The sequence below is a fragment of the Monodon monoceros genome, unplaced genomic scaffold, assembly GCF_005190385.1.
Source record: "Monodon monoceros isolate NGI ecotype Baffin Bay Population unplaced genomic scaffold, NGI_Narwhal_1 Super_Scaffold_13, whole genome shotgun sequence".
Classification (NCBI taxonomy): Eukaryota; Metazoa; Chordata; class Mammalia; order Artiodactyla; family Monodontidae; genus Monodon; species Monodon monoceros.
This window is the reverse complement of record NW_021703769.1, coordinates 50,159,092-50,175,827: the sequence shown is the minus strand read 5'-3', so window position 1 is coordinate 50,175,827 and position 16,736 is coordinate 50,159,092. Positions and strand designations below refer to the sequence as shown.

General features: G+C 63.3%; 1 protein-coding gene across 3 annotated transcripts; it reads left to right on the top strand.

The window, feature by feature from the left end:
* The first annotated feature begins 171 nt into the window (after window positions 1-171).
* On the top strand, window positions 172-16,735 carry CASKIN1 (CASK interacting protein 1). 3 transcript variants are annotated; one of them, XM_029220777.1, is made up of 20 exons: window positions 172-364; window positions 6,378-6,429; window positions 6,537-6,634; window positions 6,840-6,985; window positions 7,076-7,171; window positions 7,291-7,421; window positions 7,884-7,992; window positions 8,074-8,182; window positions 8,285-8,367; window positions 8,533-8,650; window positions 9,657-9,758; window positions 9,863-9,957; window positions 10,034-10,118; window positions 10,204-10,295; window positions 11,088-11,198; window positions 11,279-11,380; window positions 12,796-12,934; window positions 13,013-15,058; window positions 15,737-16,160; window positions 16,521-16,735. In XM_029220777.1, exons 1-20 carry the CDS (start codon window positions 271-273, stop codon window positions 16,615-16,617), a joined length of 4,329 nt encoding a protein of 1,442 aa, XP_029076610.1. In that variant the 5' UTR covers window positions 172-270; the 3' UTR covers window positions 16,618-16,735. The 3 variants fall into 3 exon arrangements, with proteins under 3 accessions (XP_029076610.1, XP_029076609.1, XP_029076611.1); XM_029220776.1 differs by having other exon boundaries at window positions 8,273-8,367; XM_029220778.1 differs by lacking the exons at window positions 11,088-11,198; window positions 11,279-11,380 and having other exon boundaries at window positions 8,273-8,367.
* The last annotated feature ends 1 nt before the right edge of the window (window position 16,736 follows it).

Here is a 16,736-nt window from a genome sequence, read left to right as displayed (position 1 = left end):
CCGCCGCCGGCCCCCGCCCCGCTCCCGCCGCCGCCGGCCCCCGCCCCCGGGCCGCCCCCCGCCCGTGACGCGCTCCCCGCCCCCTCCGCGCTGGGAGACCGAGACCGAGCCGGAGACCGAGCCGGAGCCCGAGGACAGCGAGGGGCGCGGGCGGCGGAGGAGGCTGCGGGGGAGGGAGGAGGATGCGGCGGGTGCCGTGGGGCCGCCGCCGCCTCTGAGCCGCGCCGAGCGCACGGAGCTCAGCCGCGTCGCTGCGGCCCCGGTCGCGCCATGGGGAAGGAGCAGGAACTGGTGCAGGCGGTGAAGGCGGAGGACGTGGGGACCGCGCAGAGGCTGCTGCAGAGGCCGCGGCCCGGAAAGGCCAGTGAGTGCGGGGGGTATGGGGGGCGCGGGGAGCGGGCGCGAGCCGCGGCGCGCCCCGGGGCCGTCTCCAGCGCCGAGCCCCCCACCCCGCCCGGTGCAGGGCGGGGAGGGGGATGCTGTCGGGTCCCCGGGGGCGGGGCGGGGCCAGCAGCGCCCAGACCCTCCGTCTGCGCCCCCCGCTGCCAGCACTGAAGGAGGGGCTGCATCGAGTGCCAGGCCGTCACCTGAGCCCCCCAGCGGGCACCTGGCGGCACCCACCTTCCAGGCCGCAGGCATTCGCATCCCTCTCTCCTGCCTCCGTTCCCTCCCTTCCCGGACTGCGGGCTGACAGCTGGAGGTCTCTTCTGGGCCTTTAAAGGGCGAGGCGGATTCCCCCCCCCCACGCCTTGGAGAGAGGGAGGGGCCTCTTGCAGTAAGGGGAGACCACAGGGCTGACAGTCTCTGTCAGACCCCCTCCCCGCCCCATGTTTAATAACATGCTTAGCAGGAAGGGGGGGTGGCAGGACCATGCTGGGGGTGTGGCTGCCCAGGCATGGCCGGCTGGGGGCCATTTACTGAAGGGGGAGCAGAGGCCCAAGGTCGCCCAGCCCAGGGCAGGCTGAGTTCGAGGCAGGTGCAGACCCTGGTCCCCTCTGGCTTCCCTGCTGGAAAATGAGACTGGGGGGGAGGGGGTCTCCCACTGGCCATCCTGAGCTTGTTCTGTGGGGGTCCCAGGGGATGGTTGGAAGCTTGGTGCCCTGATCCCAGCACTCATCCCAGCTCAGCCTGGAGCCTCCCCCGGGGACCCTGGAGATGGATGGATGGGCGTGTGGACCAGCCGCGTGTGTGACTGCGCACGTATGGCCGTGTCAGTGTGTCAGGGCACCTGTGCGGGCGCGGGCAGGGCTCTGCTGGGTAGCAGGTGGGGTCTGGGTGCCCCGACTCCCCATGCCACCCCCTGGGACTGTATGTAAGCCAGGGAGGTACCCTCCCATCTCTCCAGGGGAGATGCTGAGAACTGAGACAGTCTCTGGGGCAGGTGGGGGTAGGTCCTTGAGCCCCAGGAGGACCCCTCCCACTGCAGCCCCTGCCTGGCTGCTACTATCTGCTCTGTGCAGTTAAAGAGCTGCTCATCTGTGCCTTGCAAGAACACATACACAGGTGGGCCCTGCCTTCCACAGCGGAGGCCCAGGGATAGTCTGCCAGTTAGGGCTGGCTTCAGGGCCTCAGGGTTCAGAAAGGGAGGGCTTTCAGGCAGAGGCAACCTTAGCTGAGCCTCAAAAGCAGGCTCAGGGATTGAGAGGTGGAAGGCAAGGCAAAGTCTTCCACCTAGTGGCCATCGACCTTGGGCACAGGCATCTCCAGTCTCTGGGCTTCAGTCTCCTCATCTGTAGGATGGGGACGTTTGTGGTCCCTGCCTCGTAGCATTGTTGTAAGAACAGCGAGTACATGCATGAAGCCCAGGCACTTAGTAAGTGCTCCGGAAGTGCTAACTGTGGCCATTTCCTAGACGGCCCAGGGCGGTGCGCCAAGGAAGTGGGGGGCATCAGATTTGGGGACTCCTCCCCCCTTCTACTCTGGCCATCTGGGGGAGGTGTGGGGACCTTTACCTCTACCTGTGTCTCCGCCTAGATCTCTGCATTTGACCCTGCATGGCCTGGTCTCCGGGTAGGAGAGACACCTGCCCTGGCACCCGAATCTGGGCTCTCTGACTCACAGGGGCGGGCATAATAAATCAGATGGAGAAATCCCTCCATGAATTAGCTCGGTTGTCATGGCAACACTGGCCTGCTTTGGAGTAAGATGTATTTTGATTCAGCAAAGTACAGCTGGAGTTTGGGCCATGGGGTAGGGGGCATCCAGCGGTGCTCCCTGCGGCCCCCAACTCCAGAGGTGTTCCCACGATTCTTGTTTCCACAGTCTCCTCCCTGTGCTGACACCTTCCCTTCACCCCACACCCCAGTGACACCCCAGGCTCTGTCAGCACCCCTATCCTGCCTGAAGGGAGCCTCCACTTACAGGCACAGGCACCGTCACCCTTAGCAATCATCCTTGAAGTGAAGAAGAGACTGCCAGGGAGAGAAAATACTGGGGTGGAGGTTGGTCTTCTGGGGTGTGGGCAGACACCCTGCCCTTCCTTCGGGCCCAACCTCCCCTTTCTTCCATTTCACTGAAGACTACGGCCAGCGCTCCTGTGCTCACTCACCTTGGCCCACTAAGAGTTCCCTTCCAGCGTCTGGCTCAGAGCTGCCTGCCCTGGGGGATTTGAGAGGGTGCCTTTCTATGCTGGAGGCTACAGGGCTCAGCCAATCTGAGGTGGGAGCAGAGGAGGCCAAGACCACGTCCCTGTAGGAGACAGATGTGGCTCTGTGGAGGTGGCTTGTGGGTGGCTTCCGTGGTTGGAGGAGCATCTTGGCAGAGGGGTGGAGGGAGGCCACAAGGGTAGAGTGGAAAAGGGTCTGGGGTGGGCTCCCCCCAGGGCCTCTGCAGCTGGAGTTTGGAGGTGACTTCAAAGGTAGGGGTAGTATCAGGAGAGCAGTTAGAGGGCTGGGGTGATAGGAGACCGGAGAGCCCAAGTCATGGGGGCGGTCAGGGGCAAGGCATATGCACTATGACTGATGGCAATCTGTAGGACTTAGTGCCCTTGTGGAAAAGGGAAAGGGGCTCCTGGGGCCTTCAGCTTATCCCCACTTTCCCTCCTCTCTCCCACCTACCCAGGCCCCTGAAGCTGTGCTCTGCTCCAGCTTCATTCAGAGCACCTGTCTCCATGAGGTGCAGCCCCCCAGCCCCAGGCAGGCTGCAGTTCTGGGACCTTCCCGGGTATCCAGTGTCCCCATGGGAATTGGGGGTGCTTCAAGACCTCAAGCCCCCTTTCATCCAATTCCAGCACTTTTCCTCTTTGAGGAGACCAGCGGCCGGAAGGGGGGCGGGGAAGATGACCTTAGCAAGATGCTCCTTCTCCTGTGGGGAGTGATCCCCTTCTGGATGGAGACACCCTCTCCCCACTGGTGTCTGTGTCACTTCCTGGGCCTCAATCTCCAGCCCCTCTGAGATTTCAGCACCTGCAGCTGTGACTGGGCAAGCAGGTGGGCCTGGCCTTGGGCGCCACTCAGAGCACCTGGCTCCGTAGCTGCCTGGGCACCCTGGCTGCGGGAGGGAGGAGAGCGAGCTGGCCTGGGAAGTCTTGTGGGGAGAAGCTGAGAACTGGCTACATGGGAACTAAGAAGGGTGGGGGGCAGCAGACATTAGAGTTGGGGGGCAGAGCCTTTTGGTAGGGGAATGTGCTGAGGGTGGGCTTGAGCAAGGCAGGGGTGCTTGGGGACAGCGATGCCTGGGCTCCCTTCAGCTTCATGACAAGGGACCGTGGCAGGCCCAGCCGCATAATCCACAGAGCCCAGCGCAAAATGAAAATGGTGGGGGTGTGACTTGTCCAAAAAAATAAAAGGCCTTCCCCGGTAGTCCAGTGGTTAAGACTCCACGCTTCCACTGCAGCGGGCGCGGGTTCAATCCCTGGTCAGGGAAGTTCCGCATGCCACAAGATGGGGCCAAAAAAAAAAACCCCAAAACAAACAAAATAACAATCTCGCGACAGCAGAGCATCCAGCCAGGTGTGGGGCTCTTCTGAGTGGTTGCACAGGTGACACACTTGAAGCCGGCTCTGGCAGGTGGACAAAGTGTGTGGGATGAGGGTACAGTTCAGTCACCAGTTACTGAGCACTGTGTGTGCACCTGGTAGTGTTTTAGCCAGGAAGGATACAGCAGTGAGCAAAATAGATAAAAACCATTGTCCTCTTGGAGCCTGTAATTTAGTGATGGAGATGGACAATAAACAAGATAAATGGTGGTATGAGGGCTAAAGAGAAAAATACAACAGACACGAGATGAGAAGGGGATTACCGTTTTCTTTATTCTTTATTCTTTATTTTTTGGCCACACCGCACAGCTTGCAGGATCTTAGTTCCCCAACCAGGGACTGAACCTGGGCCATGGCAGTGAAAGTGCCGAGTCCTAACCACTGGACCACCAGGAAACTCCCAGGGGATTACCATTTTAGATGGGGGAGGAGGCTTTGACAAGCAGGTCTTGGATAGAGACCTGAAGGACATGAAGAGGGAATAATGGGGATAATTGAGGGAAGAATGGCTCACACACACACACACACACACACACACACACACACACAGAGCATGTGCAAAGGCCCTGTGGCAGGGGAGACAGGTGTGTTGGAGTGCCATCAAGGAGGCTCAGGTGGCTGGAACAGGGGTGAAGAGGAAGTCAAAGTGAAAGGAGGGCTGCATCATACAGGGCTATTGTCCGGCTTTGGCCTCCAACCCCATTGAGACAGGAGCAATGGGACCGGACCCATGTTCTAACGGGGTCCCCCTGACCTCAGTGGGTATGGAGGATGGACTGGAGGGGGCAGGGTGGAAATGGGGATGCCAGGGGGAGGTGATGGCAGTGGTCCTTCGAGGGATGCTGGCCTGGCCCAGGGTGGTGATGATGGTGCTGGTGAGAAAGGGTAGGATTCCAGGTGTGCTTTGAAAGTGTCTTGAAAGTAGAGCCAACAGGATTGACCGATGGAGAAGTTATAAGGGCTCAAGAAAGGACCCAGGGCTGCCTCCAAGGTTTTGCCCTGGACCACCACGGGGAAGGAGGGGTGGCACTGCTGCCAACTTAGACAGCCGTTAGCATCAGCCAAGTGTGAGGCGGGGGGAGGGGCAGGGGAGTGGAGATGCCTCTTGTCCTGGAGCCTCAGCTCTTTGGCTCTTCACCGGAGAAGCCCCTCACTGGGGAGGGTGGGGTGGGATTCCTATAGGGCTAGTATTAGGAACTGCCACGTGCTGAGCTGACTCTGTGTCAGACCCTTCATGTGTTATCTGGAGGCGCCCTTAGGCCTGTGAGGCTGGCCCTGTTAGACCCTTCGAGCTCACAGCCAAGGCCTCAGGGCTAGTAAGGGGCAGAGGGAGGATTTGAATTCAGGCCCGTCTGACTTTGTGGGCCATTGGGGGACCCACACCCTATATCCAAAAGCTGAGAACTGAGGCCGGAGCAGCCGGGGCTGCTGTGGGTCACAGAGCAGGCCCTGCAGCAGCCCCTCTGTGACTCGACTCCCTCAGCCCCCTGCCCCCATCCCTGTCCTGAGCCTGGACAAAGGGGCTTCTGTCTTGCCAGCCCCTCCCTCACAGAGTGACTGACCCACAAATGGTTTATGTAACCGTGGCCCAGACAGGCAGGGGATTGGCCCGAGTCCGGCTGGACCTGAGCCCACGGGGAGGGCATCGGTGGGCTCCCCTCCTCTGGCAGGCGGCTGGTGGAGGCCAGGACTGGGGACGCCCCGGGAGGAGACTGGGACCCCCAAGGGAGGGCTGGAGCCCCTCGGGCTTCAGGCGGGCTGACCCTAGGGCCTGCGCATGCCCCTAGATGAGGGGGCCATTGTAATGTGGTTGCTTGGAGGCACTGGCCCACTTGCCTGCCTCCCCATCCTGCCCTGCCAAATGGGGCTCATCTACACAGGCCAGGCCCGGGGCTGGGAGTTGGGGGAGGCTGAACCCTGGAAATGCAGATCTTCCCCAGAGATACCCCCATTTCCGGGTGTTCCAGCCTTCCTGGGCCACCCCCGGCCCCATCTGGGTCCTTCTGAGAGACAGATTGGGCTGGCTCTCTCCCTCCCACCATTGGCAGGTGCTCAGCCAGCGTCTCAAGGGAGGGGGGTTCATGTGCACATGTGTGCGCCTGTGTGGGTGTACAGCCCTGGCTTCTGTTCCCAGACAGGGACAGGGCCTATGAACCTCCCAACGTCTTAGTTCAGTGGGAAACCAAGGGCCAAAAGCTGGTACCTGATGCTGAGTGCTGGAAACAGGGTTGAATGAATGAACGTTTCTAGACTAAAGACCTAGATAGCTTTGGCTCTGAGCCTGCCAGGGAGCTAGCCAGCCGCTCTCTGCCTGCTCTCTGTCTAGAGGGGGCTGGGACCCAGGTAGGCCTCAGTAGGGGCTGGACGGAGCCTCCCTCACCATGTCTCCTTCCCACCCCAGAGCTCCTGGGCTCCACCAAGAAGATCAATGTCAATTTCCAAGACCCAGATGGGTGAGTTCTCAGCCCGGGGAGATGTCAGTCTGGTATGGGGGTCAAGGACTCCTGGGGAAGGCAGGTTGCCCGGCTCCTTGCCCATACATGTCTGTCACCTGTCCCAGCTTTTCTGCCCTGCACCACGCAGCCCTGAATGGCAACACGGAATTGATCACCCTGCTGCTGGAGGCCCAGGCTGCTGTGGACATCAAGGACAACAAAGGCAAGGCCTGTCAGGGACCTCAGAGCCAGAGGCAGGGGGTCAAGGTCAAAATTGGGGTCCCTGGAGGCCAGGATGGCCCCTCAACTGAGGTCTCAGCCCCGGGTCTTGGTCTGGGTTGAGGCAGGTTCTCATGGGATCAGCGTCCTAGAAGTCAGGGTTGGGTTCAGGGTCAGGGGCTAGCTCCCAACCGCCCCCTTGCCCCCAGGCATGCGGCCGCTGCACTATGCGGCCTGGCAGGGCCGGAAGGAGCCCATGAAGCTGGTGCTGAAGGCGGGCTCAGCGGTGAATGTCCCGTCTGATGAGGGCCACATCCCCCTGCACTTGGCGGCCCAGCATGGTCACTACGACGTGGTAAGGACCACCTCAAGGGTGACAGGGTGCCTGGGGCAGAATGAGCCCGACGGATGCATTGGGCCTGACCACACCCTGTGGTCCCTGCAGTCTGAGATGCTGCTCCAGCACCAGTCCAACCCGTGCATGGTGGACAACTCGGGGAAGACGCCCCTGGACCTTGCCTGTGAGTTCGGCCGCGTTGGGGTAAGTCTCCCCAGGGAGCTGAGTGGGACTCCAACTTCTTCTCCTGGGGTGGGAGTGGGAGACAAACTGCAGCTCCCCACCCCATTCCTGGGCCCCCCTACTCTGACCCCTCCTTCCAGGTGGTCCAGCTGCTCCTGAGCAGCAACATGTGTGCGGCCTTGCTAGAGCCCCGGCCAGGGGACACAACCAACCCCAATGGCACCAGCCCCCTGCACCTGGCAGCCAAGAATGGCCACATCGACATCATCAGGTATGGCCATGGTGGGAGGGGCGGGGTAAGGGGCACCCAGCCTTGGGGTTCCTGCTTCTGGCTTGGCAATAAGACAGGAGCAGCCAGGGAGCCGTGGGGATGTGGTGAGGTCTCTGGATACGAAGGATGCCTCAAGCCGCCCACATAAAGGATGTACTGGAGGGGGGTGGGGAGTGGTCTTCTATAGCCCCACAGCCTGTGCCACTTGCTGGGTGACCTTGAGGAGACTCTTAACTTCTCTGAGCCTCAGTTTCCTCATCCTTAAAGTGGGCATCGCAGCACTGCCTACACTAGGATGAGACGAGATAAGAGTGTGAAGGGTTAACACAGGGAGGGGTTGTCAGGGATGTGGGACAGGGTTAGCTCATCCTCAGCCCCCAGGAACTGGAGCCCGGCTTGGGGGTGCTGGGGCAGAGGGCTCTCTGTGCAGGGCCCTGCCTGCTCCTCCTACCTCCCTGTCAGACTCCTCCTCCAAGCTGGCATTGACATTAACCGCCAGACCAAGTCCGGCACGGCCCTGCACGAGGCCGCACTCTGTGGGAAGACGGAAGTGGTTCGGCTGCTGCTCGATGTGAGTTAGGGGCCGGAGGGAGCTGGGGTCAAGTGGGGGTGTAGGGGGCTCCTGAGAGTCCTCACCCTCTGGCACATACAGAACGGGATCAATGCCCACGTGAGGAACACTTACAGCCAGACAGCCCTGGACATCGTGCACCAATTCACCACCTCCCAGGCCAGCAAAGAGATCAAGCAGCTGCTGCGAGGTGGGCCCGGGCGGGGCAGGGGGGCAGGGCTGGGGCCTGGGCCGGGCCGGCTCACAGGACTGGGGGGTCTGCCGCCTCCTGTGTCCCCAGAGGCCTCGGCAGCCCTGCAGGTCCGGGCAACCAAGGATTATTGCAACAATTACGACCTGACCAGCCTCAACGTGAAAGCCGGGGACATTATCACAGTAAGGATGGCCTGGGGCCGCTGGAACAGGAATGAATGGGACCTGGGATGCTCCCCGCAACACCTGGCAACAACTGGGGGGTATGAGCAGGAGGCCAAGGCCACCTACCCACTTGACATGGAGGGGTATCTCCCTGAGCATGCTCCTCCCACCGTATCTGACCAGGTCCTTGAGCAGCATCCAGACGGCCGGTGGAAGGGCTGTATCCATGACAACAGGACAGGCAATGACCGTGTGGGCTACTTCCCTTCCTCCCTGGGCGAGGCCATCGTCAAGCGAGCAGGCAAGTCCCACCCGGGGATGGGCTCGCGGGCCAGAAGGAAGCAGGTGCACGGCGTTTTGGGTGGTAGGGCAAGGACTGTCAGCTCTAGTCATTGCTAGGTGTGGGGTCCAGAGTGTGTCTTGCCAGCTGTCTCCTCATCAGTGTCCCCAGACCCACTCCTTCATGTATTTAACAGACATTGCATGCCAGGCACTAGGAATAGATGGACGTCATTCTTGCTCCCAAGGAGCTTGCCCTCGGGGAGGGAGGGAAGGGAACAGTAAAATAAATGTGGAAGGAAACGTACCAACCAGTGACACAGAGATTGCAGATGGAGACCCACTTTAGACAAGTGTGGACAGAGAAGGCCCTGAGAAGTGGGAGGGGCTGGCCACAGGCAGAGCATTCCAGGCAGCAGGAAGCACACATGCAAAGGCACTGAAGCAGGACAGAGTGTGACTGTGTAAGGGTCCAAAGGAGCCCAGTGTGGCTGACTTGGTGACAGAGAGGGAGGGGGCGCAGGATGAGGCCATAGGGCCATGGAATGGCTTCAGATGGGGGACTGGTGTGATTGGTTTACCCCACAGAGAGGATATGGAGATTGACAGGCCGGGTGAGAGGGCAGAGGGGAGCAAGTTAGGAGGTGTGGCCAATCCACCCAAGGTCATCTAGTTCCCTGGGGTGAGGAGCCTGGACCCAGGCTCCTGGGGGCCTCCTCCCTCCCCCTGCTCCCCAGGCACAGAGGGGTTTGCACTCTCCTGCAATTCCCTACTCCCACCTACAGGACCACAGGATAGCCTGGCCTGCGCCCCTCTCTACCATGCTCTCCTGCTCTCAAATGTCCAAGGTTGGGAAGGGCCTTCTGAGGGTCGCTCAGCTCCTCAAACACAGGGCAGGAGGAGGCTGTACTGACCCCCCAGGCACGTGTGTGTCCAGCCTCTGCTCTGCGCAGACTTGGGGGCCAGGCCAGGGAATGCCCCAGGCCTGGGCCAGTCCAGGATTCAGGGAGACTGTGCTTGGCCAGCAGGTTCCCGAGCAGGTGCCGAACCAAGCCCACCCCAGGGATGCAGCTCAGCAGGGCCCTCTGCACCCCCCGAGGAGATCTGGGTGCTGAGGAAGCCATTTGCAGGTAGGTGGGGGCCTCTGGAGGGTGGTGGTGGTGGCACTTCTGCAAGGCAGCACCTGGGCTCTGCAGGGCTGGCACTAGCTGATGCTGCTCCCTCCTGCTGGCAGGCGGGGACCGCAGTGGCAGCTTGAGCAGTGTGGCCAGTGGCAGTGGCCGGAGCAGCGGGGGCCACACCCTGCACGCAGGCTCTGAAGGGGTCAAGGTAGGTGGGTTGGTGGCAGGACCGGGATGGCCTGTGTCTAGAGCAGCACTGGCCAGCCAGCCTGTCTGGGTTGCAGCTCCTGGCCACGGTGCTCTCCCAGAAGTCTGTCTCCGACTCCAGCCCCGGGGACAGCCCTGTCAAGCCTCCGGAGGGCTCTTCAGGTAAGAGCAAGGACACAGCACTGCTGGCCTGGCCGGGAGGTGGCCCCCAGGCAGCCATTGCCCCACCATACCCTCTCTTCCCCAGGTGCCACCCGGTCCCAGACTCCAGTGACCCATGCCGGGCAGGTCTATGGGGAGCAGCCATCCAAAAAGCTGGAGACAGCATCGGAGGGCAAGGTACAAGGCCTGGGCCGGCTGCAGGTGGGGGGGCACCCAGGGCAGCCTGCCTGGCTTGGCCGCAGCACGGCCAGGGCCCTTGACAGGCCGGGCCCGTCCTTCTGTTGGTCTGTCAGTCTGTGTGTGTAGCTGTTGTCTCTTGTACACGCTGTGCGTGTAAGCTAGTGTGTCTAGGAAGTGTGACACGGGTGTGAGGTGAGTGGGGGCGTGTTTGGCTGGTGTGATTGTGATGCGGGCACATGTGCACATGTGTGTGTGTGTGGAATGGCATGGATGTGAGTCAAGCCAAGGCGTGTATGTGGGTGAGACAAGTCCTGTGTGCATGCACCTGCGTGCTAGGGCGGGCGTGAGCTGCTGGCTGAGTCCTCCTGCATTCCTCTGGGTAGAGCCCACCTTCTGGGGTGTAGAGGGGAAGCACTAAATTGCCCCGCCTGAGGCCCCATTCCCAGAGCCCCTCACACGGGGCCACACTGCAGGGTGTCTCTGGTCCAGGAATGGGGGGGACGGTCAGGGAGGCCTGTGATGTGGACAGCAGCTGGACCCTCCTGGTGGAGATCACAGAAGGAGGCCGAGGTGCTGGACAGTGCTCAAGACAGCAGCACCCAGGACCACAGAGCGAGGAGGAGCACCCGGGCCAGGCTGACGGGGCCTGGCTGCAGACGGCCCAGCGGACAGCAGATTGCACTGCGTGGTCTTCAGCTGAGCAGAGAAGGAGGCGCCGCGGTGGCTGGGGTGCATGCCTGGCGGGGGAGCAGGCGGGCAAGCCTGCAGCGGGTGCCTTGTGTCTTCCAGGGCGCCGAGGCTGTCAGCCAGTGGCTTGCCACGTTCCAGCTGCAGCTCTACGCCCCCAACTTCATCAGCGCTGGCTATGACCTGCCCACCATCAGCCGCATGACCCCTGAGGTGAGCTGCCCGAAGGCTATCTACCAGCTGACCCAGAGATGGGCCCCCAGCCTCTGCTAATGGGCCTCTCCTCCACCTAGGACCTCACGGCTATCGGGGTCACCAAGCCAGGCCACCGGAAGAAGATCACTGCAGAGATCAGCGGCCTGAGCATCCCCGACTGGCTGCCTGAGCACAAACCCGTAAGGCCCCCTGCACCCCAGTGGCCAGTCCCAGGTTGGGCAAACAGACAGACAGACAGCCTGCCTCCCTGGCTACAGCCCACCCCTGCCCTCCAGGGAGTCCAGAGAGAGGAGAGCAGAGGATGACCTCTGTTTGTCCATCAGGGGCACTGGGGCCCGCCTCCCTGGGGCAGGGGCAGGGACAGTGGTGACCACCTCTGAGGGCTCTCAGGGCAAGGGGAGCCTGAAGCCTGGAGAGTCCCCATCTCCACTGTGTGTTCCACACTCAGGCAGCCACACAGGGACACTGGAGCCACCCGGCACACCATAGCACTGCCCATCACACACACACCCAGACACTGCAGGGGGCCATGGGGATGGGACGTGCTTGCACACACCCAGGCACATGTATGGGGAAGACGCTTGTGCGTGCTTCGGGTACCCAGCACGCGTATGCTAAATACATTCAAGGCGCCCACTGGTGACTGCACACACTGGCTGACAGCCACACCAGCCGCAGCCCGTGCTGTCACGAACAGGCACTCTGTGGTGGGACAGGCTCTGGGCTGGGAGAAGATGGGCCCGGGGCCTGTCACATCCATGCTGCCTCTCTGGGCCTTGCGCTGTGCTTTGGGCTTCCACCCGTCTGTGAGGGAGATGCCATGGCCGCCGAGAGCCCCAGGGATGTCGGTTGGTGACAGGTGGGTTTGTGCTCATCCACTCTGCCTCACCCCACTCAGTCAGCGGCTCAGGGGTCCTCCCAGCCAGCACGTCCGGGTCCCAGGGGCTTCACTTTGCTTGTGCACCCAAGGAGGTGACCGAGTGTCCTGTGTTGGTGCATGAGTGACATCCAGCTGGGAGTGTGGACAGGTGAATGCCATTCAGGGAGCCACCGGTGGTTCTGGGTGAAGACCATCACAGATATTTGCCAGGCGTGTGACGAGGCTGTGTGACGTGTGCCTGATGCTGGTGGGGAAGTGGTGAGAGAGCGTGAGCGTGACTCAGAGGGGTGTCAGTGCCCGTGGATGGCTGGGATGCAGGGTGTGTGTATACACGTATCTGGTCGGTGGTGCTGTGTGTCTGTGTCCATGACGTGTATGGTGTGTCCATGTGGATGCTGTCCCCATGGCTGCCTGGGCAGGTGAGGAAGCGCATTCTTCTGCCAGAAGCGCATTCTTCCCCCTCCCCCAAAGGGTATCCTGAGGAGAGAGTCGCCCCTCTGTGTGTGTTTGCATATGTTCGCAAGTGTGTGTGAGCTGGCCTTGGGCTCCTGTCAAGGCTGCACTGTCTCCAAAGCTGACGCCTCGGGCCTGTCTGTTTGTCCTTCCGTCTCTCTGTGCCAGGCTGGCCCGGTGCCCTCTCCTCTGACAGCTCTGAGTAATAGGCAGGGTGTGGGCAGCCAGCTCGGGCTGCCCTCTGTGTCCCCTGCTCCGTAGGCTAACCTGGCCATGTGGCTGTCCATGATTGGCCTGGCTCAGTACTACAAGGTGCTGGTGGACAATGGCTACGAGAACATTGACTTCATCACCGACATCACCTGGGAAGACCTGCAGGAGATCGGCATCACCAAGCTGGGTGAGGCCCCACCCTGCCCCCACTGCCTCCTGGTCCCCGCCACCCTCCCTGGCCTGACCTGCCCCCCGCCCCACTCAGGACACCAGAAGAAGTTGATGCTGGCAGTGAGGAAACTGGCAGAGCTGCAGAAGGCAGAGTATGCCAAGTATGAGGGGGGACCCCTGCGCCGGAAGGTACCACAGTCACTTGAAGTGATGGCCATCGAGTCGCCACCCCCACCCGAGCCTGCCCCGGCTGACTGCCAGTCTCCTAAGATGACCACCTTCCAGGACAGTGAGCTCAGCGGTGAGCTGCAGGCTGCCCTGACGGGCCCGGCTGAAGGGGCTGCCGCTGCCGCTGCCCCTACTGAGAAGCCCTCCAACCACCTGCCGCCCACCCCAAGGGCCTCCATGCGGCAGGAGCCCAGCCTGGGTGGGCGGGCACGGCACATGAGCAGTTCTCAGGAGCTGCTGGGCGATGGGCCCCCAGGGCCTGGCAGCCCCATGTCACGAAGCCAGGAGTACCTGCTGGAGGAGGGGCCGGCCCCGGGTACCCCCCCCAAGGAGGCCCGGCCCAGCCGCCACGGCCACAGCGTCAAGCGGGCCAGTGTGCCCCCAGTGCCTGGCAAGCCGCGGCAGGTCCTTCCACCAGGTACCAGCCACTTCACGCCCCCCCAGACTCCCACAAAAGCCCGGCCAGGCTCCCCGCAAGCCCTGGGGGGGCCTCATGGCCCAGCCCCAGCCACAGCCAAGGTGAAGCCCACCCCACAGCTGCTGCCACCAATGGAGCGACCCATGTCACCTCGCTCTCTGCCTCAGTCACCCACACACCGTGGCTTTGCCTACGTGCTGCCCCAACCCGTGGAGAGCGAGGCAGGGCCGGCTGCTCCGGGGCCTGCGCCTGTGGCCGTGCCCGCGCCTGTGCCCACGCTGTGCCTGCCCCCTGAGGCTGACATGGAGTCAGGGCGGCCCAAGAAGCGCGCCCACAGCCTGAATCGCTATGCGGCGTCTGACAGCGAGCCGGAGCGGGACGAGCTGCTGGTGCCGGCCGCAGCGGGGCCCTACGCCACAGTCCAGCGGCGCGTGGGCCGCAGCCACTCGGTGCGGGCACCTGCTGGCGCTGACAAGAACGTCAACCGCAGCCAGTCGTTCGCTGTGCGGCCGCGAAAGAAGGGCCCACCCCCACCCCCGCCCAAGCGCTCCAGCTCATCCATGGCCAGTGCCAACCTGGCTGATGAGTCAGTGCCAGATGCGGAGACTGAGGTGGCTGGGGCTGAGGATGGCCGGCTGGGGGTCCGGGCACAGCGCCGGCGGGCTAGTGACCTGGCTGGCAGTGTGGACACAGGAAGCGCTGGCAGCGTGAAGAGCATTGCAGCCATGCTCGAGCTGTCATCCATTGGGGGTGGGGGCCGGGCAGCCCGCAGGCCCCCTGAGGGCCACCCCATGCTTCGCCCCACCAGCCCAGAGCCAGGCCGGGTGGCAACGGTGTTGGCCTCGGTGAAGCACAAGGAGGCCATTGGGCCTGACGGCGAGATGGTGAACCGGCGCCGCACACTGAGTGGGCCTGTCACAGGACTTCTGGCCACTGCTCGCCGGGCTCCGGGAGAGCCAGGGGGGCCTGCAGATCACGGCCACTTTGTGGAAGATGGCGCTACCCGGCAGCGGCCTCGAGGTCCAGCCAAGGGTGAGGCGGGTGTGGAGGGCCCACCACTGGCCAGGGTGGAGGCCAGTGCCACGCTCAAGAGGCGCATCCGAGCCAAGCAGAGCCAGCAGGAGAATGTCAAGTTCATCCTCACTGAGTCTGACACGGTCAAGCGCCGGCCCAAGGCCAAGGAGAGGGAGGCAGGTCCCGAGCCTCCCCTACCACTGCTGTCCGTGTACCAGAATGGAACGGGCACTGTGCGCCGCCGTCCAGCCTCTGAGCAGGCTGGGCCCCCAGAGCTGCCCCCGCCACCGCCACCCGCTGAGCCCCCGCCCTCTGACCTGTTGCACCTGCCCCCGCTGCCCCCGCCAGACAGTGATGCCCGGAAGCCGGCCAAGCCACCTGTCTCTCCCAAGCCCATTCTGGCTCAGCCCGTGCCCAAGATCCAGGGCTCACCCACAACTGCCTCCAAGAAGGTGCCACTGCCAGGTCCTGGCAGCCCAGGTAGGTTGCAGGGAGCCAGCTGGGGAAGGGCCCTCCTCCAGCTCCCCATGCCATGGTCTGAGGGGTTTTCCACTTCTTGGATTTGATGAAGGCCAGGTGGAGTGGGGTGGGAAAGTATCCTCAGACCCTCTCGTCCATCCACCCACTGGACCACTTCACCAATGAGAGCTGAGACAAGGGTGGATGATCCTTACATTCCTCAGCGAAGGAGACACAGAAACCCATGAATAGCAGCACCTGTGGAAGGAGGACAGGCCCACGATGCTGGAAGGCTAAGGGAGGATTCTGACCTGGCTGTAAAATGACCCAAGCACAGGAGGGAGGGGAGAGGCTTCCAGGTAGAAGGATCAGAGGTGCAAAGGCCCTGTGGCATTCAAGCAACGGAAGGGCCGGTGTCTGCAACAGGCCACACCTGGAGGGGAATGGAGGTGGGGGGCGGACCGGGCGGGGTTTGGAAGCAGTGACCCAAGCAGGCCTGCACAGGGAAGCGCGCCCCCTGGCAGCCTCAGGGAGGCCGGGGGCGGAGGGCTGGAGCTGGAGCCCGGCAGCAGTGCAAAGGGCGTTATCTCTAATCCCGGGTTCGAGGCAGGGCGCTTGGGCAGGGCTTATGCCGGGATGGGCAGTGCGCGCGCGCCGCGCTTACCTCCCACCCCGGTGCGACTCTCCTCTTCCCCGCAGAGGTGAAGCGTGCCCACGGCACGCCGCCGCCCGTGTCTCCCAAGCCGCCACCACCGCCCACGGCGCCCAAGCCGGCCAAGGCAGCGGCGGGGCTGCAGTCGGGCAGCGCCAGCCCGTCGCCCTCGCCGGCACGCCAGCCGCCTGCTGCCCTCACCAAGCCCGCCAGCACGCCACCCTCGCTGAGTGCCAGTCCGGCCAGGCCCCCGTCCCCCGGTGTGCCCGCGCTGCACGTGCCCGCCAAGCCGCCGCGCGCTGCTGCAGCGGCAGCCGGGCCCCCCGCCGCGCCCGACGGCGCCTCGCCGGGGGACAGCGCCTCGCCGGGGGACAGCGCCAGACAGAAGCTTGAGGAGACAAGCGCGTGCCTGGCGGCGGCGCTGCAAGCCGTAGAAGAGAAGATCCGGCAGGAGGACGCGCAAGGCTCGCGGTAGGTGCAGGACCCGGTCCGGCGTGGGTGTAGGTGGGGGGCTCTGCGCCCCCGCGGCGGGTGCACACCTGGAGGCTGCCCTGCGAGAGCTGGGCCGAGTCGCGCCAGGCCCGAGTTGCGCCGGGCACGGCCTGGCGTGGGCGGGGCTCTACGAGCTGCCCCAGCCCCCGACAGAGGCTACTGTGAGTGGGCCGGGAGCGGAGCGGGGCAGATGTGGGGAGTGCGTGGACTGATCCGGCCCCGCCCCTGAATGCGGGGGCGTGGCCTCCGCGAGGGGCGGGATTTTGCGCTGAATGGGCGGGACATGGGGGCTGGAAGTTCTGCGCCAACCCAGCCAGTTCACGCTGCGCCCGCCCCCAGCCCCTCGGCCGCCGAGAAGAGCACCGGCAGCATCCTGGACGACATTGGCAGCATGTTTGACGACCTGGCCGACCAGCTGGACGCCATGCTGGAGTGACGCGGCCGCCCAAGTTCGGCCCACCCGCGCCGCCTGGGCTCCGGCCCGCACACTGACCTTTACCTCAGGATGGGTACCTCTGGGGGCGGCGCGAGCGGGCAGGGCGGTGGACCAAGGGG

What these genes read in the sequence shown, in the direction of transcription:
- CASKIN1 (XM_029220776.1), top strand. Translation starts at nt 271, where the DNA reads ATGGGGAAGGAGCAGGAACTGGTGCAGGCGGTGAAGGCGGAGGACGTG. An exon ending in TCAGCCGCATGACCCCTGAG is followed by an intron (nt 11,199 to 11,278) that starts GTGAGCTGCCCG and finishes TCCTCCACCTAG; the next exon opens with GACCTCACGGCTATCGGGGT. An exon ending in GAGGACGCGCAAGGCTCGCG is followed by an intron (nt 16,161 to 16,520) that starts GTAGGTGCAGGA and finishes GCCCGCCCCCAG; the next exon opens with CCCCTCGGCCGCCGAGAAGA.